The 23,188-nt window shown below is 32.8% G+C and overlaps 2 protein-coding genes across 3 annotated transcripts; one reads left to right on the top strand and one right to left on the bottom strand.

Annotated features, from left to right (window-relative positions):
• The first annotated feature begins 489 nt into the window (after positions 1–489).
• LOC11438477 (F-box/kelch-repeat protein At3g23880) lies at positions 490–1,770 on the top strand. The gene has a single exon (XM_003622837.1). The coding sequence runs from the start codon at positions 490–492 to the stop codon at positions 1,768–1,770; it is 1,281 nt and encodes a 426-aa protein (XP_003622885.1).
• Positions 1,771–15,625: 13,855 nt separating this feature from the next.
• On the bottom strand, positions 15,626–22,822 carry LOC11428459 (uncharacterized). Of its 2 annotated transcripts, none has more exons than XR_003006667.2 (4): positions 22,335–22,822; positions 18,774–20,026; positions 17,101–17,154; positions 15,626–16,070 (listed from the first exon to the last, which is right to left on the bottom strand). XR_003006667.2 is itself a non-coding variant. In XM_003622840.4 (4 exons), the coding sequence occupies exons 1-2, from the start codon at positions 22,393–22,395 to the stop codon at positions 18,774–18,776; spliced, it is 1,314 nt and encodes a 437-aa protein (XP_003622888.1). In that variant the 5' UTR covers positions 22,396–22,822; the 3' UTR covers positions 15,626–16,070; positions 17,106–17,154. The 2 variants fall into 2 exon arrangements, 1 of the variants encoding a protein (XP_003622888.1); XM_003622840.4 differs by having other exon boundaries at positions 17,106–17,154.
• Positions 22,823–23,188: the final 366 nt, after the last annotated feature.

Genomic DNA, 23,188 nt, shown 5'->3' with positions numbered 1-23,188 from the left:
ATACAAAGGGATAAAAATAATGCTAGGTGTCAAATAATTATGTATTTTTGCTTGTTATTATTTCTTAATTAGAAGATAATAGAAGAAAATAGATTACCGCAATATATCTTACTAGTTTGAATAAAAAATAAAAAATAAACAAGGTGCAAGCATGCAACAAAATCTTCGTATAATTATCTCCTTTTTTTTTCTTTGTTAAAAATAAATAAAAAGATAAGGACGTTTTGTGCGAATAAAAAGATATGGCTTAAAGATTGACCATGAAATCCGTTAAAATAAATTTCATATAAATATATTCCCCTAAAATATTTCATAAAAATATATTAGATTTAAATTTATAATTAATATTTGTTTTTATCTAATAAGTACTATTTATATAACTATGGTCGTTCCTTAAACAAAACAAAAAAAATATAACTTTTGTCGTGTGTGTTAGGGCTAGCGGTGAACCTAGCGGTCTTCACTTCCAGTTCCAGCAGCAAAGCTCTGATGAATTCCCATCAAGTTGAGTCACGGGCTGGAGTCCTCTACAATGACCTTATCGAAGAAATCCTATCATTCCTTGACGTGAAGTCTCTTACGCGATTCAAGTGCGTCTCCAAGTCATGGAAGACTCTCATATCTGACCCTACTTTCATCAAACTCCACCTTAAGCGATCTGCAAGAAACACACACCTTACATTAATTTATGATGATGTTAAGATGGTATGTTTCCCCTTGCATCGCTTGATCCAAAACACCTCCATCACCCTCGCCGATAACCCTTACTTTCATGAACCTTGCTTCCTCGACAGCCCTTTCTTCCAAGAACCTGACTTCCCCCTATACAGACGCCTCGAAGTAGTTGGTTCCTGCAATGGACTGCTCTGCTTGTATGGTTACGTTACCAACTCTAATTATGAAGAGATTTTTCTATATTTATGGAACCCAGCAACCAAGACATTATCTAACAAAATAGTGTTTCTTCACGACGAGTTTCACCTTCGTAAGTGTGGTCGTGATAAGATGATAAACACACGGTCACTCTATACACTTTGGCGGTTTTGGTTTGGTTATGATGATTCAATTAACGATTATAAGATTGTGGCGTACTATGAAAAGATCAACGAGGTGAGAGTTTTCAATTTAGGCGATAATGTTTGGAGACATATTCAAAGTTTTCCTGTGGCTCCTTTTATGGATATTTCCACTTGTCCCCATACTCATCTGGGTATTAATGCTGGCGTGTATGTGAGTGGCACTGTTAACTGGTTGGCCATTCGAAACGCGTGTCCATGTAATTTTGAATTGAAATCTATTACTATTGACCAATTCGTGATCATCTCCCTTGATTTGAGGACGGAGACATACAATCAATTTCTACTCCCTCTTGGTTTTGATGAAGTGACGTCTGTTGAGCCCACCCTATCTTTCTTGATGGACTCCCTATGTTTTTCTCATGATTTTCATGGGACCCATTTTATCATATGGCAGATGAAGGAATTTGGAGTTGACAAGTCCTGGACTCAGTTCCTTAAAATTAGTTACCTAAGTCTTCCTATTGATTACGATGAAAATAATGGAAGCTCCCTGCAGTATCCTTGTCCGTTGTCCTTCTTCCCGTTATGTCTTTCTGAGAATGGTGATACACTAATATTGGCATTTGATGCAGCCAACTCGGCCATTCTCTATAACTTGAGAGATAATAGAGGAGAGGAAATTAGAATTAGAAATCTAGTACGGTGGTTTTGTGCCAAAAATTATGTTGAAAGCTTGGTTTCGACTAGTTGAAAGTAAATTTCTTTTCAACTATTTACTTGATTGAATTTTTGTTTTAAATTCAGGTCATTTCATCATTCAGCTCAAAGATTAATCATGTTTTTTGTCTTTCTTTCTTTCTTTCTATTATCAGACACAAAAGAAAGAATTTCATTAGAGTGGAAAAGGTTGTCAAGTTCTAGAACCTGGCCTTCTCATTTCTCACAGTGTTTTGAATGTTGCAGTTTGGACTGTATCTTTAATTTTTTTTTTAAATCCTTTTTGTTCTTTATTTATTATTTAACAAGCTTGAATCTCTCAAGACTATTGTATTTCTTTTATTTTGGAATTCTTTTTACTTTTTCTTCTGGTTTGTTGATTATGCTACTATTATTTTATTTTTCTTTCCGTAAATAGACATACACATATATGTATGTTGGTGTAAGGGTGTGACTGGAACGCTCCTATTTCTATTAAAGCAATTAAACATGCGAATAATACATTTATTCAAGAAATAGAGATTACGTCATATTCAAAATTCAAAAACCGATAGACATGTATATAAACTTCAACAGTCGCAGCGGAATATAAATCTGAGTGATCAAATATATACATGCCATGAGCAAATAAACCATATTTCAAAAATAAATCTCAAAACCCAAACATACGGGTAGTCATCAACAAAACGATAATCCAAAGGAAAATATAAACAACCTAATCTAGACCGACACGACAAGCCTAGATCAGAGCCGACACGACCCGATATCGGAGAAAGCTCCCGATATCCCACGCAAAGACTCACCGAGCACTACTCCTGCACAACGTCTACTCACCCATACAGGCAAGTAGGCGGTTAAAACCACTGGGGGTGAGCATTACATTATCATAATCCAGATAATAATCAAATCAAATAATATCATGTACTTGAATAATATTAGTCATGCATAAATACTTATATCACGACTTGATAACTCATATCAGCATACATCAATCGCATGAGTAATTATCCAATCATAAATATTCACTCACAAACATCAATCATTGAACAATCATTATCAACATTCATTCATCTCATTTCATCACCAATCACATAATTCACATAGGACTCATGCTATGTTATGCACTTATTGACACATAAATGCATGTGGTACCGAATCTCCAAAAAGGTCGTCACCCAAATCCAGATCTCAAAAGATCTCTGCCAGGCCGAAGCCCTATAACGAATAAAACATCGTATCCAGATCTCAAAAGATCTCTGCCAGGCCGAAGCCCTAAAACTAGATCCCAAAAGATCTCTGCTAGGCCGGAGCCCAATAATGAATAAAACATCATTTCATCTCGACTATGATGCATGGACATGTATAAGGACTCGATAATGCGACAACAATTCACAATCTCAACTCAATATATAGGACGACACCCAATTATATTGATTATCTCCACAACATTGCATTATCAAGAAAACATGCCCACATACAAATAAATCATAGTATTCACCATCACCCATCAACATGATTATCAATAATCAACAATGTCATTCAATCATCAACTATCACATATAGTTTCACAAATTCAAACATTCCTTACATCTTAAGTAAGATGGCATACACCTCTCATGATAATTATCATATCCAAAATACAATCATCCATTCATACAACTTCACTTAGTCATACAAGAATGGTCACAACAATTCATAAGACAGTACGACATAAAGATTCACTAGATCCCCTTTTCACAAGGTTAATTCTTCCATAAAAACACCCCTAGATGATTAGGATAAAGTCCCTATACATAGAAATAAGTTTGGAAACAATTGGATCAAAGAAAATTGCATTTTTAAGGTTTCTAGGCTGCCCTAATCGCTTCATGACTCGTAAGATCGCTTCATGATTTTGACAGCATCAGACTGAGTAGAAAAATTTGATGTTGCTGTCAAAATCGCCTCATGATTTGCGAAATCGCTTCATGATTCGACAACATCAGGCTATGCAGAAAATTTGTTGTTTCTGTCAAAATCACCTCACGATCTGTAAGATCGCTTCATGATTTTGACAGTAGCAGACTATGCAAAATTCAACTTCTACGTTTTCGCGCATTAAAATCAAACCGTTAATCCATTTTCGATGCAGTTTTCACCTACATGCTCCTAACACTTGGCACTATCATAATCTACAAAAATTTCATGTTCCAACCATCCCAAAAGTCATTTTCCAAAACCTCACATAATCACTTATTGGCGAGAACGCTTAAACATCGACATTTCACATGAAAAACCCGTTTTCTCCCAACAACTCAACTAACATAACCACAACATGAAAACAGAAATTCTCCTAGATTCAATTCATCCAACAATAACAAAATTTCAGTCAACAACCATAAATATCAAAGTTCAATTTGGTCCTTCACATGAATACTCAACTCAACTTCATCAATTTCACAAAACCACCACCAACATCTTATTTCTCATCAACAATTATGATATATGAACACCCAAGCCATAAATCATAATCAACAACATATCTCAGCAACAACAACATCAATTACATATGATTTACATCTCATTTCAATCAAAACATATCAAATTTCATCAATTAAGTATAATTTCATAACTTAACATTTATACATACTTTGAAACATGTAATTTCACCCACAAACATACCATAATCATCAATTCATGCACAAGAAAATAGCATCACAGCAAGAGCACGAATTTAGCAACAATTGTTCATCAACCCATTTTCATACAACATGAGAAAATGCAAAAATTGTACATGATTATGATAATAACTAACCCCCTTACCTTAGAAGAAGATTAACCCAAACTCTTGCTTCAATTCAGCTCCTAAGTCACCCACTTGATTCCTAAAGCTCTTCTCTCCAAAACCCTTTTGCTCTTCTCTTCACCTCTTTCTCTCTACCTCTCTCTAGAAATATTTTTGTGAAATGAATGAATTGATTCTTCTAACACAACCCTAGTGTTATCTCTACTAATGGGCTTAACTTAGTTTCTAGTGGGCTTAACCCATTTCTATTCAAACCAAAAATATTACTACACTCCAAACGATATTTTAATTAATAACGGTAAAATGTCACTAACGGTAAAATCTCGACTTTCTCTAGTAACTTAATGAAATAACCATTCTCACTAATTACTAAAAGCAATTCCCACTAAAAATTATAATTTTACCCATCCTCACAAAATTACCAAAATACTCTTCTAATACGAAAACCCATAAAAATGCACCCAATGATGATAACTCACACATAAACATATAAAACACATAATAAAAATAATTAAAATAAATTTAGCTAAAAAAAGGGCTGTTACAGTGACTAGCTAACGAAGTGTATTACTCTTAGAATTAGAGAGCATGAGCATAAAGTTCAATATTGGTTTAATAATCAACCATAATAATAATAATCTGACTCTCACTTCTGAGTCCTGATCCGATACAAACCAAAAAAAAAATTAGTTGGTTTGGTTATCAATAAGACCAATTCAGAAAGTTGTGGAAACAAAAATAGGTTTAACCTGAACCAAACTGTAACCAAGCCATCTTCCAATGCAATTTATTTCATCAAACCATCTTGTTTTTAACAGTCTTATTTTTAACTAATTTATAATCCTTTGTTAGTTTGAGCATTTTTTGTTTTTTTACTAAGAGTGACAAAAGTTTAATGTAGCATTTTTGTTTTGACTAAAAATACTACGATGTGTGAGTTATAAGCAGTGAATTGATTTTTCCTTTTTCCTTCTCGCCGCCGTCGGATTTTATCCCTCAACCACCGCCAATCTCAGCCTTGTTTGGCAAAACAAACCTACTTTTCTTCTCTAACCTCTCTCTTATTTCTTGATTTTGCTCTGACCTCTCTAACCTTCACCGCCGCCCTCTTCAGCCTTACGCCGTTCATCCAAATTCTTCTTCCACCAAGTAGCCGCGGTTGCCGCCAATGTGATCATTCTCGGTTGCGTCATAACCAAACAACTTCTGTGTTGGTCTCAAAACTCGTACAGGGTCGGTTTCTTTGGTGTCACTGTCACCCACGGTGGTGTTCCGAGGTTTTGATTTGGAGAGGACATATCAAGTGAGAAGAGTTGTTAAAATGAGAGATGAGAGAAATAAACCTCAACCATTAGATCAAAATCAATGGCTCACATTAAAACTCTTATTGTAGTGACTTATGTGCTTTAATATTGCTCAATTTCTCCATCATCCCTTGGTTTACCCATTTCCAATTTTCAGTTTTCTTCACCTTCCTTCTTTACCGTATTCCTCTCCACCTGGTTCATCACTAAAATACATTTTTTTTCTTTCTTTTTATATATTTCTAGCTGTTCTTTCATTAATTTAACAACCAATTATCATGAAAGATCCAATTTAGCAAGTAATATTAAAGAACATCAAAACTTAGATCCAAAAAGGAACAGGAACACCGTCGACGAACTCCGGCGATTAGGAACACGGACGATGAACTCCGGCGAACATGAACACCAACGACGAAATTGGGGATGTCGTCAAATCTATTCATCTTCCGGCCAATTGGAATTGCAATAGGCTTGTGATGGAGGAGTCATGGTAAAGAGTAGCATTACTGGGTTTGTTTTGTCACCGCATGAGTTACATAAATTGAATTTTTCATAATAATGATTAATGTGATTATGCTAACAATCAAAGAGAAACTAGTGATGAGTCAATTGCAGCTGCATAATGAAGAGTGAAAACGGCGAAGAAAGAGATGAAGAAAACTGGGAAATGAAAAGACAATGGGAAACTGAGAAAAATTAAAGTCTATGAGTCCCTAAAATAAGAGTTTTAATGTGAGCCATTGATTTTGATCTAATGGTTGAGGTTTATTCCTCTCATCTCTCATTTTAACAACTCCTCTAACTTGATATGTCATATATATATATATATATAGTCAGGATCCATTGACACCAGGTGTCAACGGATTCGTTAACACCAAATCTCAACCATCAATTTTTTTAATCCAAAGGTTGTAATTGTTTCTTAAATTAACTCAGGTGAGCCTTCACCATATACTTTCATATGATCACACACTCATTAAACGAACAACAATGGAAGCATGTATGTTCTGACTAATCTCAACTACCAATCACCTCTAGTCTTGATTCATACCAATCAAAGATAGCAACTTGTGGTTTTCAGTACACCGATAATTGGCAGCCAACTCTATTTAATTTGAAGGGATTTTTCATTTAACCAAATCTATAACTTTTGATTTTATCTATTATGCATCCATATCTGCAATTGCTTTTTCATTCATGTATATTTTCCACGCCTTGAATCCCAACAATCGAAGAAAAACATAAAAATATACAATTAGATTTCAATTGATTTAGTAAATTTACGTAGGTTGTGATTCATATGAGCAATTTAGCTATAGGTGAATGAAGATGCAAAGGAGCAGCCAATTACTCTTCTAGGTGTGAATAATTGGTGACTGTATAGTAGATAATTTGAGACCGATTAGAAGAAACGATTCTTGAATAAGTGGTGGTTGATTACATTGCTGGTCTTTCAAGCACTAATTGATACAAAGCGATATTCATTTACCTTAAATGAAAATAAAGAGCATGATTCTATGCATCAAGAAAGTTGAAAATTTATGGAGACCATTTAATGAGAATTATGAGCCTTTGATCAAACTTAAATGAATGGTTGAGATTTGGTGTCAACGAATCCGTTGGACTATCTTCTCTTCCTTTTTCATGCCATTGGACTCTTGCCTTATAAAAAAAAAGTGGAAAAATCAAGGGTTGTTACTACAACAAACTTGTGATTTTTTTATGATGCATCTAAAATATTTACCGTTGATTACCCACTTTACATTTTAAAGTGTGTTGTTCACTTTAGAGAAGATAAATCCTTATTAGTTAAATGTTGTGTCTTCTTTTCCATTTCACAAAAGTGCTCAAGAATATTTAATCGAAAAATAATCACTAAGAATATGAATTTTCAGATCTTCCAGCATAATTCTCATAATCATCATCGGAAATAATGACGCGAGTAGTTTATGATTTTTCAGATTTAGCTTTGACTGATTTTGTTAGCTTATGGATTTCTTGTTGATTTTCTAGGCAGTCATTTTAAATATGGTGAGTGATGAAGGGACATAACTCTTGAGAGATGATGATCAGTGGCGGAGTCAGAAAAAAAGTTTGGGATGGGCCGCTAAAATAAACGATAAAGTACAAACTTTAATATATAAACACAAAATTTACGTCGTAAATAAAAAAACAAAAGCACAAAGTTGATAAAATAAATAAATTACATACCTTAAAATTTTTATAAAGACATACACATAAAACAACAAAACACCTATCAATTCAAAAAACACAGAGGGTGCTTAGTTCATCAAACTTCATTCAATAAACTCTTCTTCCTTTTTATGTATGTTGCTTTTATACTAGAATCATTTACATTAGATGAAAGTTTCACCTTTTTTCTAGTCATGATTGTTACTAGAATAAAGGAAAAATAAAATGGAAAAAAGAGTTACTCCCTCCGTCCCAAATTGTATGACGTTTTGGACATTTCACTCATATTAAGAAATGTAATTAATATTGTGTGGAAAAGATATATTATGATTTGTTTTACAAAATTGTCCTTAATAATAATATGAGAAAGATAAATGAAAGAATTGAACGAAGAGAGAGTAATAAATAGTTAAGGTTATAATAGGAAAAGTAACATTAATGTTGCATTGGTATTGTAAAGCGACATATAATTTGAGACAAATTTTTTTCTCTAAAGCGACATACAATTTGGGACAGAAGGAGTAAATGTTATGACTTTATTGTTTGCTGCCACAAAATATTTATTAATAAAATAATTTTCCCTCAATTTTTCATAACACAAAAATATTTGTTGGAGTTAGAAAACTCAAGAACACGTACACACAGCATCAAAACCTTTAAAAGGACTACACCATTTAAGATAAATGATACGTGTAATGTATCGAAAAAATGGAACTCTATTATAATCCTCATAATTCACACACTTAAATGAACAACCTTTTTTCCTCAACAATTTTCTTATAATCTCTCACGTCATTGCAATCAACCTTTCCTAATGAGGTAATATAACCAATTCAAAGTTGTTGTTTATGCCTTAAAATCTCATGTTGAATGTGGAAAAATGCTTTCCTTTTTTCCAAGGCAATATGAATGTGAAAATAGATCAAATTGACATGTATGGAGCACTTTTGCGGATTCTAACACTATCTCATACGCCTTGTTCACACAAGGCATTCTATAGTGCACAATAAACATGTAGGGCATGCTACAAGATACACAATGCACATTCTACGGGAAAAGGGTTGATGCCTTATGGGATGAGAGTTACGGGTTGGAAAGCACATGTGAAACAACTTGGTAGAGTAAAAATGATTGAGTGATTGTTAGAGGGTGAATGAGAGAAATTTATGGGATGTTCATGCAAAATATTGGGAGCTGAATTCCTTTATCACTTTTGTAACTTTTCTGACCAAGGGAAAAAAAAAGAGAAAATGATAGAAATTTGATTTTCTCTTGCAAAGCTTGATAAAACAAAGTTTTCGCAACTCTTTGTGATGACATATTGATAGTGTATTGGAGATCTCTCTCTCCCAGGTTAGGTCGTTGTTGGGCCAAACTGCGTAACCAAATATTGATGTGTTTGTTCCTCAACTCTCATTATCTTGTATTTCTTTGCTTTGATTGTGGTTTTGTTTTAGACTTTGTTGGTTTGATTTTTTGGTTATTGGATTCCATCGGTACTCGTTCAATGAGCCTAAGTTTATTGGTGTGATTTGAATATGAATTTACAACAAAATTTATAACCTTATTTCTCAATTTTTGGCCAGAACGCATGAACCTCAAAAAGATTACAATAATACACGTCACCGCAAGGAACACCATCAACACTAGCATTCTTCAAATTAAACTTAATTATGACTCTAACAAAGTTCTTAACAACAAACAGTTTCACTTTTTTGATTAATCACATTCCTGTTTGATGACAGTCAGTCATACATTATTTTTTGAGTCACTTTTAATTGAGTTTTTAGTCAATTTTTATTAATTTAGTACTTAAATTAGAGTACTTTTAAATAAATTGTTTTTATTAATTTAATGAGTCAAGTAATGTTCTATTGGTAAATTAGTATGGTTAGTAGAGAATAAACAAAAACATGGTTTGTAAATTAATGTGGAAAAGGATTACAAATTGTAACAAAAGGGAAGCACGTGAGGTTAGAAACAAGGCAATTGGGCTTCGACCCAAAAGTGATGGTTGACCCGAGGCTACAAGTTGGAACAAAAGGAAAACGACACTTTAGAATATAGAAGGATATATATAAAGCCAGCTGCACAACACATAAGGGGAGGATCTGATTTTCGGTGAAAAGGACGGTTTTGGGAAAGAATGGATGTCAGAAGCAAGACACACGCACGCATTAGAGAGATAGAAGACAGTAAGCATCACGGATTGAAGAAATTCTGATGAGCAAAACATCTCATTGTAATTTCTTTTAACCTTGTTGCTTAAATTCTTTTATTATGAGTGGCTAATTTCCATTGATTAGGTTATAGATGATTTTGTATTAGCTCATGACCATGTAATCTGTAGCTCTGAATTATTATGAAAGTTATCCTAGTTTATTTAATATAAATTGTGCGTAATGCTTTTATGATTATAGGTTCACCTGAGGAATTAGGGAATTATAATTAGAAAAGAGGGTTCTGAGTCAAGGGATTGACCTGAGCTATTTTGTTAATTGTCGTAAACTGAATAGCAATCATATGATTTAGATGCAGATTACTAATGAGCGATGGACAGATGAATCGAAAGACTTAATCCCTTCTTTAAACACATCTCCAAACCGATTTTATTCTTCAGTCATTTATTTACTTTTTATGCAATCAAACCAACTGCCTAGGGCAACCCCCATTTACATACATCCTAAATATTAATGAAATTGCTAAGTAGAGATTAGAACAGTCCCTGTGGATACGAATTAAATTATTACTTCGATATAAATTAGTACACTTGCTAATTTTCTATAAGTTTTTGGCGCCGCTGCCGGGGACTGTTGAATTATTTCAACGAGGCAATTTCGTTATTATTATTTAGGATTTCTGTCATTTATATTTTTGTTTATATATAGAAAAAATATTATGATTTATGCTCGTCATATCTATTTCTTTGTGCATTGCTACTGAAAGGTTTCTCTGAGTTTTGTAGCCATGTGGGATAGTCGATTACTAGTTCATTCTGAAGAGATCAATATCCTCTATTATGAAAAATTGATGATCTCTCTACATATAAAGGATTTGGAAACAAGATTGAGTATGACTTGTGAATTTTGTGGAGGTTATCATGGTGGTCTATTTTGTGAGGAGCAATTCATAGTTAAAGAAAAAGAGCATGAAGAGGTCAACATAGATTATAACTCTCAACTTCAAAATATTTTAGATGGTTTCTTGATGTCAAATCAAGTTTCATTTGAGAAATTTGAAGTTCAATGTGGTAATCTTGTTGAGAAAGCATACGAGTCTCAGCAAAAGTTGGTTGAGATGGAGACTGAGTGTCAAGCTACTTTGGTGGACGACAATCCACAAGTAATGAGGGTTGGTCTCTACCTGAAGTCTCAGCAAATGGGGTCTGAAGAACTCACTCATGTGCAAATGAATACATATCCTTCTTTAAGGTGGGAAAGCTTAAATTTCAAAAGTTTAACAATGGGAGCATGGAAGCATCTGCTTCTTTCTATGAAGTTCATGGAATTCCTACCAAACAAAACGAAGAAGAAGGATGATATATTTTTCCTGTCATATTTGCCACCCTAACAGTGGTTGAAGCGTCAAGCTCAATGACGTAAAAGAAAGCGCTTGATGGGAGGCAACTCATCCTTTTTTTAATGTTTTTTTTCCAGGTATTTATATTCAGTAAAAAAAAAAACGAAAAAAAAAAAAGAAGAAAGAAAAAAAAAAGTGAAAAGATGGACGAAAAAAAAAGTCCACGTCAGTTCTTATTTTTTATTTTATTTTGTTCAATAACTCATCGTTTATTATTAATGAATTTACTTTTTTTTAAAGTTACCGGTTCAGTAACAAAGATTTCATCAATGGTTTGTCAAAAGTTCAAAGGAGGTAGTGTTTGCATGATCTATAAGGGAAGCGTACGGCAGAAAAGATGCTTAGGTAACCACAACTTCCAGAAACCTCAGCTTGTCAGGTTATGGCCGAAATTTATTTTTCATTTTTACAAATATGAGTGTTTCCATGTAGATGCTATTTCTATGATTTGCGATTTTTCTTTGTAATTGATTGGTCATATATTATACACACTAAGGCAAATTGCTAGTACCTTGAGCCTTTGTAGCCCACCTTTGTTTTGTTTATATTGAATTATCCTTTGTTTAAACCAAGTTGAGCCACTAGGATTTAGACCCCTTGTTTCGGTGACTAACCACATTACAAGCCTAGAGACTTTAGGAATGTACCCAAAATTTTGTTGGAGTTAGGCATGTTTATGTGTGTTATTTTGAAAAGTTCAAGTTTGGGGTTGCTCCTGGAACTAGCAACACTCTAAGTTTGGGGTAGGGGTACTAGAGAGCGGAATAGAAAATCACTTTGTGCTATAAAAATAATAATAAGCATGATAAAATAAGCTGAATTGTCAAATTTGCAGCTTAAAAAAAAAATGCTTAATAGTCAAAAAGTGATTAGTTGTTTCATTTAGTAAAAATAAAAAAAAATCTCTAGTCCCCTGATATGATATTGTGGTCTGTGGTGTGCTTTAGATCAGTAGGATGATGTCTAACTCCATTGTTTTCTTAAACCTACTTTCCAAATGATCCCACCCCTAACCTAAGCCCCGTTATAACCTAAAAAGTCCTTAAAAGTGTACATAATATTGACTTTGATTGATTCTTAGAAATTTTTCAAGTTTTGGTAATATAGTATAGTTCTACATGTCGACTAAGTGAACCATGTTATATTTCAATATTGTTGCGAGAAGTTGTGGAATGGATGTGTTACCAAGCAAGTTAGCTTATCACTTGCTAACTAGGGAGATGAACTTTTGATATGCCCATTGGTGAAGTAAGTGTTATTTTACTGTTATTTTTCATTTTAAGTTGGTTCCTTGAGTACAAGTAACGGTTCAAATTTGGGGTTGTGATGATAGTCAGTCATACACTATTTTTTGAGTCACTTTTAATTGAGATTTTAGTCAATTTTTATTAGTTTAGTACTTAAATTAGAGTCCTTTTAAATAAATTGTTGTTATTAATTTAATGAGTCAAGTAATGTTCTATTGGTAAATTAATATGGTTAGTAGAGAATAAACAAAAACATGGTTTGTGAATTAATGTGGAAAAGGATTACAAATTGTAACAAAAGGGAAGCACGTGAGGTTAGAAACAAGGCAATTGGGCTTTGACCCAAAAGTGATGTTTGACCCGAGGCCACAAGTTGGAACAAAAGGAAAATGACACTTTAGAATATAGAAGGATATATATAAAGCCAGCTGCACAACACATAAGGGGAGGATCTGATTTTCGGTGAAAAGGACGGTTTTGGGAAAGAATGGATGTCAGAAGCAAGACACACGCACGCATAGAGAGATAGAAGACAGTAGGCATCACGGATTGAAGAAATTCTGATGAGCAAAACATCTCTTTGTAATTTCTTTTAACCTTGTTGCTTAAATTCTTTTATTATGAGTGGCTAATTTCCATTGATTAGGTCATAGATGATTCTGTTCTAACTCATGACCATGTAATCTGTAGCTCTGAATCATTATGAAAGTTATTCTAGTTTATTCAATATAAATTGTGTGTAATGCTTTTATGATTCTGACCCAATATAATTGATATTAGAGATTGTATGACTGCTAACACCAGCTTATAACTCTGACACCAGCTTATAACTCGGCTAATATAATTGATATTAGAGATTCTGACTCAACATGTAATCTTTTTTTTTTTTACATATCCACCTCAAAGAATATGCAAAACAAACACATGATTGCACTATTCCTTCAACAAAAAAAACAAAACACATGATTTTATTCAAGGTAATGTATTAGAAAAACATCCATGATTGAGATCTAATTAATAGTTAAAATGATATTAAAGTTTTATTTTTAGATAATAGTAATAATGTGGATTTTATAAACAAGTGAAAAAATTATTTAAGAGGGCTTGAATGGTTAATTTCATCACTTAGTGCATATTTATGTAAGGAGGGGAAACATGGGAATTAGAACTGAACCTATAATTACCTAAAGAGACCAAAGAAAAAAAGAAAAAAAAAAAATCCTCTCATTCTCTCCATTCTAAATTGTAAAGGGTTAAGGTAAGGGTGTTAAGCTTAAAACTAAGCAGTATAAGCCAAACTTTTTATTCATAACTGAGCCAATGGTACCTTTAGAGCAGAATTAAGCTTTCTAAGTACATGAAAACAACATTTTGACTAAGCTTTCCAAGTGATCAATGTTTTCTATTTCGGAAATATTCATCAGAATGTAACGTTGACTCAACAACATTTAGATAATTTTCAAATGTGAGAGATATATTAATTTGAATGATATATGTATATAGAGGAGTGTTACCAACATTATTGAGTGAAATCAATTTGAATTTTTATGGGTCTCATTCCCAAAATGTGAGAGATATATTAATTCACTCAATAAGAGCATATGCTTGAGAACTTAATTTGTAAGACACATCTACACCTAAATGATTGTTGGTTAGAACCATGAAAGGGGAAAAAAAATGTTCCTAACATTTCTTTAAATTTTATCGTAAAGAGAACTCTTTAAAATTTGAAGAAGAATGTTAAACGATGTCTAGAAATATTGATTAAACTACAAAAACAAGTGGGTTTATATATATATATATATATATATATATATATATATATATATATATATATATATATATATAAGAAGTAGCGTAATTATTGCTTAAAGTAAAAATACAAATTTTCAAGACAATTTTATTTATGAATTCTTTAACTAATGCTCTTGCGGTAATGGCTAACAAAACTCAATCTTTGATTCGCCTTAGATTAATTTGTAATAATGTATATACCAAATGTGCATTGCGTTTTGTTGGTTTTATTAATCCATGTATTTTTTCTTTCAAAAAAATAATCCATGTATTTTTCCCTGCAAAAAAGTAATTTATGTATTTTTATTCGGTTTGATAATCTATGCATTAAAAGACCTGATAGAGAATCTGATAAAAAAAAAGTCAACCTATAGAGACATGAGGTGGATTGAGTTTTTTTTAATACAAAAATTAGGATGCAAACCCCTAATTATTTGCTCAAAGAGATCAAATTTTCACTACTCAAATTTCAAATATAAACAAAAAGTAAATTTCATTCATTGGTTCTATATAAAATTAACTAACTTTATCCTTTATTGTAAAAAATATATTAATTTTGTCCTATTTAATGTTGTTAGTCTCAAAAAAAAAAATCTCCACTTATATGTGATTTTCTAGTAGATATTATCATTTCGTCTTTCAACAAAAAAAAAACTCCTCTCTTTACTAATCTTTCGGTTGGAATTTCGATTTACCATTCTGAATCTTAAGCTAATGGATATTGCTTTTAAGAAAATTGCTATTTATTTATTATAGGTACCACTTTTTTTAAATACCGCATTTCATATCCTATAACACTTCATTACATCCAAAAAAGTTAATATAAATCAATTTCTATATACATAAATCAATGCAGTACATGTTAAATTTCTATATACCGTTTAAATACCGCTTTTCATATCCTATAATACTGCATTTCATATCCTATAATATCTTAAGTTAAACTTCTTTTTTTTGTCGTTAAAATCATTTCATCACACTTCGACATTTAACAACAAAAAACCTTCATTTATTTATATGTAGCCAATGCATTGAACTCCACTATGTACTGTACCTTTCTGTTGCATACACACGACAACATAGATGATGCTAAAGAACGCATATAAATGCATATAGACATGCAAGTTTTAGAATCATATAGACACTTCAAAGACACAGCACAACATATAGACATACACTAGTAATCTAGTATCAACCATCACCATATATGCATCACCATTATGTACTAAACCTTTCTACCACCATTTTGCAAGTCTAATAATCTGCCTGTTCCAAAGATTCAAAAGGAAAATCTGTTTTCAGTATTAGCTTTCTTCTTAAGTTCGTTTGAACAAACTCCAGTCATTTTCAGTTTCTTTTTTCAGCTTCTTTGAAGAAGCTCCTGCATTGTCTCTATCCTCTCTTTTGAGCCGTACAATTAATAGTTGTCACCCTGCAATCCAATCCATAATAGAATATGCAAGTTACAAGGAAAGCAATCATCAAAAAGCTCTTGTACTTTTTTATAATTTAATTCAAGCATCGAAAGGAAACACTTAATAGTCCTACTCCACAGCATTCTGTTCCACTTTCCATTAAAAAAATAAGAAGCACAAATAGTCATGTAAACAAGCAAAACTACCAGGTAGGTAAAATATGAAAATGTAGTCAAATATAAAGGAAAGTAATTACTTAATCATTCAGCAATACTAGGCAGATTAGATGAAAACCCACACCAATTAGACCCAGATTACTAAATCAAAGCATTAAATGTGCACGATTAATATTCAAAATGGATATTTAACAGCTACTAGCTTAAATGGTACACCGTGTCTATCTCTTCAATAGAAAATTAAATAACTCAAACAGGAAAATCCACTGTGCATGATCATGATATCTAGGTTCCAGTTATAACATAGTTGTTATACTTAAATCAGACATTTACTGAATGCTCATACATCTGTAATAAAGCAAAGTTCAAAACTCATGGTCGAATGGAACTAAACTCCGCTTTAAAAATAATATAAAAATAAATATAGTCAAGTACAAGGCAGCCACCGCCATCATAAGGGATTTCCATGACATTAATTTCATTGTTGATAATAACATATACGATAGCTATGTCACTCAAAGCCCTTGCCGGTCTCCCAGCATCATTCGGACTTTACCAGAAAAATATATATGGTTGACTAAATTCATATTTATCAACTAATCCAATATGAAGTATAAGCCTTGCTACAGATCAAAGACACTGAAGATTTTAAATCTTAGCAAGTTCTGAATATCTTTTTAAAAAAGAAACTTATATTGTACTGTTTGACCCAAAAGAAATATGCATCCGAAAAACCAGGATCAGTAAGGTAGGCTTTATGAAAAAGAAAATGAAAGTAAAAATAGGAACCAATTGCATTTGATCATGGAATTCAAGTCATAACATACGTCTATCACATAGCAAAAGCATCATTCAAAAGGATTATAATTACCTTGCCTTGGATTAAAATGGGTTAAAAACTGGTACATCATAGCAGCTCCAATCTCTGCAGATGCAAATGCAACTAAGTTACTAAAATGACAAGGATGTACAATTTCAAAATAATAGTCAATTGAAACTTCACTCAATATGAAACAATTCATAAATGACAACTGAAGAAAACAATCCGCCACTTCCATCAGGAGGGATCATCATGAAATGCATTTCACAGTTCAACAGAACTCAAAGCCTTTCACCTAGAAATGCATGTTGCTAGAACTAGGCAACTATGAACACAAAAGTTATTGTAAGTATCGAAGGCTTTTAGAAAAGAGTGTTATACGAAACTCACAATGACATCAATAATATAGATGCCATGAAAATGCGGCGGTCAAATATAAATAAAACTAATGCTAACCAAATAGATCCAGATTACAAAATTATTGTATAAAATGTTAAATTGTATCATTTAAAATAGTGTCGTGTGAAGAGCCATTAGCTTAAAAGTTTATCTCTTAAATAGAAAAAATAAACATCTTAAATAGGAAAACCCATTGTGCATGATCATTGATTTCTAGAATCCAGTTATAACATAGTTGTCATTCATACATCGGAAATTTACAGAATGCTCATACATCTGTAATGAAGCAAAGCATAAAAAACTTATGGTCTAAGGGAACTAAACTACTCTTTTTATTCAAAAAATACTCAAGTAAAAGACTGTTTGTTGCCACTGCCATCATATGGCAATTCTGATCGCAATTCCATGAAATTTTTTTCATTCCTAATAACAGATATGATCGTTACATGACTCAAGGCCAAAGCCTTTGCGCAGTTTCCTAGCATCATTAGGACTTTCAAGCAAAATGCATGCTAGATTAAATTCAAATTTATCGAATAATCCAATACGAAGTATGAGACTCACTACACAGCATAGACACTGAAGATCTTACATCTTAACCTGCTCTGAATTTCTTTAAAAAAGACTTAAAAGAAAAGTGTATTTCTGGACCCAAAAGAAATGGGCTTCCTGAAAATCGGCAGGATGATAGGTATCACTAAATACTAAAAAGAAAACAAATATAAACAAAATACAAACACATTGAATTAGATCATGGAATTCAATTCATATACATCTATCATAACATAGCAATGGCATTCAAAAATATTATAACCATCTTGCCATAAAATCACAGAGCAATGGCATTCAAAAAGATTATAATCATATAGTTAAAACCGATAAACAACATGTACATCATGGCAGCTGCAATCTCTACCCATACAAATGCAGCTAAAATGATAAGCATATACCAGTTGAACATGAAACCAAAAATAAACTACTTGCCAATTCCATGTGGGATCAACATGAATTTCATTTCACATTTCAACATAACTCATATCCCAGGCACAGTTTCCCAGCATCACATAGAAGTTTCAGGGAAAACCCCATCACTTAAAAACCAACGTTGCCAGATAAGGCCGTTTTTGGATAAACATCTTATATGTAGCTTATAACACAAGTGTTTATCATGCATGATAAGCACTTGTGTATAAGCTAAATTTCTATAACAAAAAATAAAATAAAGTTAATTTTATATTGTATATAGGTTATAAGTTGTTTTCATAAGCTATCTTGGAGGTCTTATGAAAACAAGCTGAAAACAGATTATTAAGTTCACCACATACCTAGTAGCGCATGAGATCCAATTTTGCCCGTTCGCTTTTTCCATTGTCAAGATCGAATTTCGTTATTATATCCAACCAACTGAAATCAGTTTTCTTTGAAGAAGCTTCTTCAGGGCCCTTCATCTTCTCTCTCTTGATTTGCTCCACTTCACTTGAGCAACCTGCCTCACTCCCTTTCATCTTGTTATTCAAAGAAGGTTTTTCAATGCCCTTCCTCTTCTCACTTTTGATCTGCTGATCCACTTCAAAGGGAAATAATTCCTTCCACAAATTACTCCTGTCCTGCCAAGTCTCAAAATTCAGAAGAATAGCAGAACTTGGAGCATTGTTTGTTTTCTTATAGCTTCTCTTTAACTCCACAATGACAAGTGGATTCTCCAACAGCTTCAGAGCATCCGATATAGCCACCAGCTCCACCTCCTTGATATTTTTCTCAACAAAACCCTTGCTTAAAGTGTCAAAAAGCTTCAAGGGTAATTTTTTTTTAATCCCTTCATTTTGCAACAGCCAATGGATATTCCCAGAGAGTTTGAAACCACGGTTTATATGCAGCAAACATTTTGCTGCAGTCAGCCATACAACCAGATCAGTTTCGGTATCTTGAACATTCGAATCCCCTTTTGTGTTATCCATCCATCTCATTCTACTTTTCTGACCACAAGCGTGGATAGTATATGAATCAAGGAAATTGTACAGAAACTCGTTGATTAGTTGTAAACCATGTGAGAGATGATCTGATGTATTTGACGGTATGTTTGAATATTTCTCGATATTCTCATTAAGTATCCATTCAACCACGGTTGACTTAGTGGCATAGAGGTAGTCACCTTGGCTCCAAAGTGAGGCCTGAAGTGCTAATCTATCGATTAGATACATTGCACATGTCGGTGTTATGACACCATTATGTTTCCAATCTACAGAATGAGAATGCTGCAATGCCTTGTAAAGAGTCCAAAACATGCTCAATTCCTTAGCAAATGTTCCAACCGAGTCAAATCCTAACATGCAGTTTACAAAGTTAACCCATGATGGCCTGTCATTTAACATTTTCCTAAGTTCCTCTAAAACAGAATCATCAATCTTCTTTTTACCCAATAGTTCCACCATAACTCTTCCAACTTCCTCGTTAGAGAGGTGTTTTTTCTTATTGTAGGTACAAGCAGCCATGATCTCCTCTATGACGTCCAGCTCTAACTCATCTTTATCGCGTTTCAGAACCAATTCCTTTGACAAGGAATTTTGATTACAAAAACCTAGATTAACAAATAACAAACAAATTAAGCATAAGAGTAGCAAAGCAAAATTTCAACAGTACATAGTTTGATTGCCTAATTTCAGAAAGTGGTGGATTAAAAAATAGAATCATTTAATATCTAATTTTAGAGATGATACCTAATTTAATTCAAGTGAAAAAGTTCTGCAACAGACATTTACAGAATGCTCATACATTTGTAATGAAGTAAAGCCTAAAACTTATGGTCTAAGGGAACTGAACTACCATTTTTATTCAAAAAATACTCAAGTAAAAGACTGTTTGTTGCCACTGCCATCAGATGAGATTTCCATGCAAGTTATTTCATTCCTAATAACAGATATGATAGTTACATGACTCAAGGCCAAAGCCCTTGCGCAGTTTCCTAGCATTATTAGGACTTTCAAGCAAAATACATGCTAGATTAAATTTAAATTTAGATTATTGCATGCTAGATAAAAATCATTAGGAGTAATGTAGAAATGACGACCTAATAGAAGGTTCTACTTCAAATTTGTGGTCATAAATAAAGGACTGTCCCATTTATACTTGACTAACATTTTCATAAGCAAAGAATAAATCTGGGCCCATAATTTTGCAAAATGGCGCACGTGTTGTACTATGTACCACAATTTTGTTTTTGTCATTATTCTAAGAGCAATTTTTCGCTTTCTTGCCTATAAGTTTCGTAAACAATAGCATTGCTCAACACTTAATACTCCTACACCACAGGATTCTTTTCCACTTTCCATTAAAAAGAAAACAGGCACAAATGGTCATGTAAACAAGCAAAACTACCAGGTAGGTAAAATATGAAATGTTAGTCAAATAGAAACGAAAGTAATTGCTTAATCATCCAGCATCACTAGGCAGATTAGATGAAAACCCACACCAATTACTAAATGCATTAAATGTACAAGCTTTATTCAAAACGGATATTTAACAGCTACTAGCTTAAATGGTACACCATGTCTATCTCTTCAATACAAAAGCAAATGTCTCAAAGAGGAAAATCCATTGTGCATGATCATGGATATCTAATTTCAGTTATAACATAGTTGTCATACTTAAATCAGATATTTACCAAATGCTCATAAATCTGTAATGCAGCAAAGCCTAAACCTTATATTCTAATGGAACTGAACTCCATTTTCAAAATAATATTAAAAAATATTAGTTATATCACTAAAAGTACAAGACTCTTATAGCCACTGCCATCAGATGGACTTCCATGAAACTCACTTCATTGTTGATAATAACAGATAATTATCATCGGTATTTCTTCACATCTGAACCAGTATCTAACACAGATCAAAGACACTGAAGATTTTAAATCTAAGCAAGTTCTGGATATCTTTTAAAAAGAAACTTATATTGTACTGTTTAACCCCAAAAAAAAAATACGCATCCGAAAAATCAGGAGCAGCAAGGTAGGCATTATGAAAAAAGAAAATGAAAGTAAAAATAGGAACCAATTGCATTTGATCATGGAATTCAAGTCATAACAAACATCTATCCCATTGTGCATGATCATGGATTTCTAGAATCCAGTTATCACATCAGACATTTATAGAATGCTCATACATCGGTAATGAAGTGAAGGCTAAAACCTATGATCTAAGGGAACTGAACTGTTTTAATTCCAAAAATGCTCAAGTAAAAGACTCTTTGTTGCCACTGCTATCATATGGATTTCCATGAAAACAGGCACAAATAGTCTTATGAAAAAGCAAATCTATGTATAAGTCTTATAAAACAGCTTTGGCACAGAAAATAAAATAAAGTTAATTTTATTTTTTGTAAATAGGTTATAAGGTGTTTTCATAAGCTATCTTGGAGGCCTTATGAAAATAAGGTGAAAACAGATTATTAAGTTGGTTTCATAAGTTCTCCAAAACAGTCTAACAAAACTTATGTCAGTAGATAAGATCGAATAACTCAATCCAAACAGGCCCTAGGTCAGCCACAAACAAGTAAATATGAAATGCCTTAAGAAAAGAGCTTTCCATCAAATTCAGAATCACACACACCAATCCCTAAGTGAAGAAAACATAAATCTTGATAACAAGAACGATTATTGCTATGCTACCTCTATAACATGAATTGAATTCAACTATACAACAATTGCATGTTTCTCAAGACAACTGCATTACATACATAACATAACCATAATAAAATCATGAAGAATTTAAGACAAAATTCAATTGATAATAATACCGAAACCTAACTTCATAGCAAATATAGAAATGCAAAATTGAAATTGAAAATAGATTACAGTTATAAATGTTGAAGGAAAAGTTAAACAGAACCTGAAAAATCATGGAGGTTGTAGATTCCAGTATCTGAAGCCATTCCTCGAGGGAAAACCATGGATGAAAGAGCAATGAACCAGAGAGAGAAAAGAGTGAGAGTGAAATTGAGTGGGAAAATTTGAAATGAAAAAGTTAGTTGCAATCGGTAACAAACTCATATTTATACTCTTTACAATTTTGGTCTTTCGATCAATTAAGAGAATTTTAGTGTGTGTTTGCTTGTAATTCGAAGGAGGTGAAGTTTGGAGTTTGTTTTCTAACTTAAAACATAATTGTTTTTGAAAGAGAGAGTTAGAAGAGTACATTTTTAGAGACGAGAAAGTGAAAGGGTTTGAGAAGAGAGGCAAGAGAGATTTTGGTCTTTTGAGTGATAGAAGGATAAGAAGGAGATACATACAATGGTGAATTTTGTTTGTGCGTGTGTGTGAGAGAGAGAGAGAGAGAGGGTTTGGTGTTAGAGTGAGAGAAGGAGAAGTAATGGTGGTTTGGTCTCACTCACGTTTAATGTCTTTTATTTGTACAAAATTTCATTTGTAGAAACTTCCATTTTATGATTTTTAATGCATTTTAATTTTTTATTTATCTAGAATAACCATTTTGCCCTTTTCTTAAAAAAAATAAATTATTCATAGGTGTTTCATAATACGGTTAACCTTTTCTACAGTACCTCGTCGTGACATGATCGTAAAAGGGAGAATCCATTTTTTTATAACTTATAGGGGCTAAAATAATTTATTTTGGCTTTTTTGCCCCATATTTAGAACGACCTTGTTGGCAATCCTTTACTCTGAGAGCATCTTGGCTTCCTCGAACAATGTGATATCTCACACCAGGTAAATCCTTAACCCTTC

This window comes from Medicago truncatula, chromosome 7 (assembly GCF_003473485.1).
Source record: "Medicago truncatula cultivar Jemalong A17 chromosome 7, MtrunA17r5.0-ANR, whole genome shotgun sequence".
Lineage (NCBI taxonomy): Eukaryota > Viridiplantae > Streptophyta > Magnoliopsida > Fabales > Fabaceae > Medicago > Medicago truncatula.
Note: the sequence above shows the minus strand (reverse complement) of the source record. Positions and strands in the feature narration are given on the sequence as shown.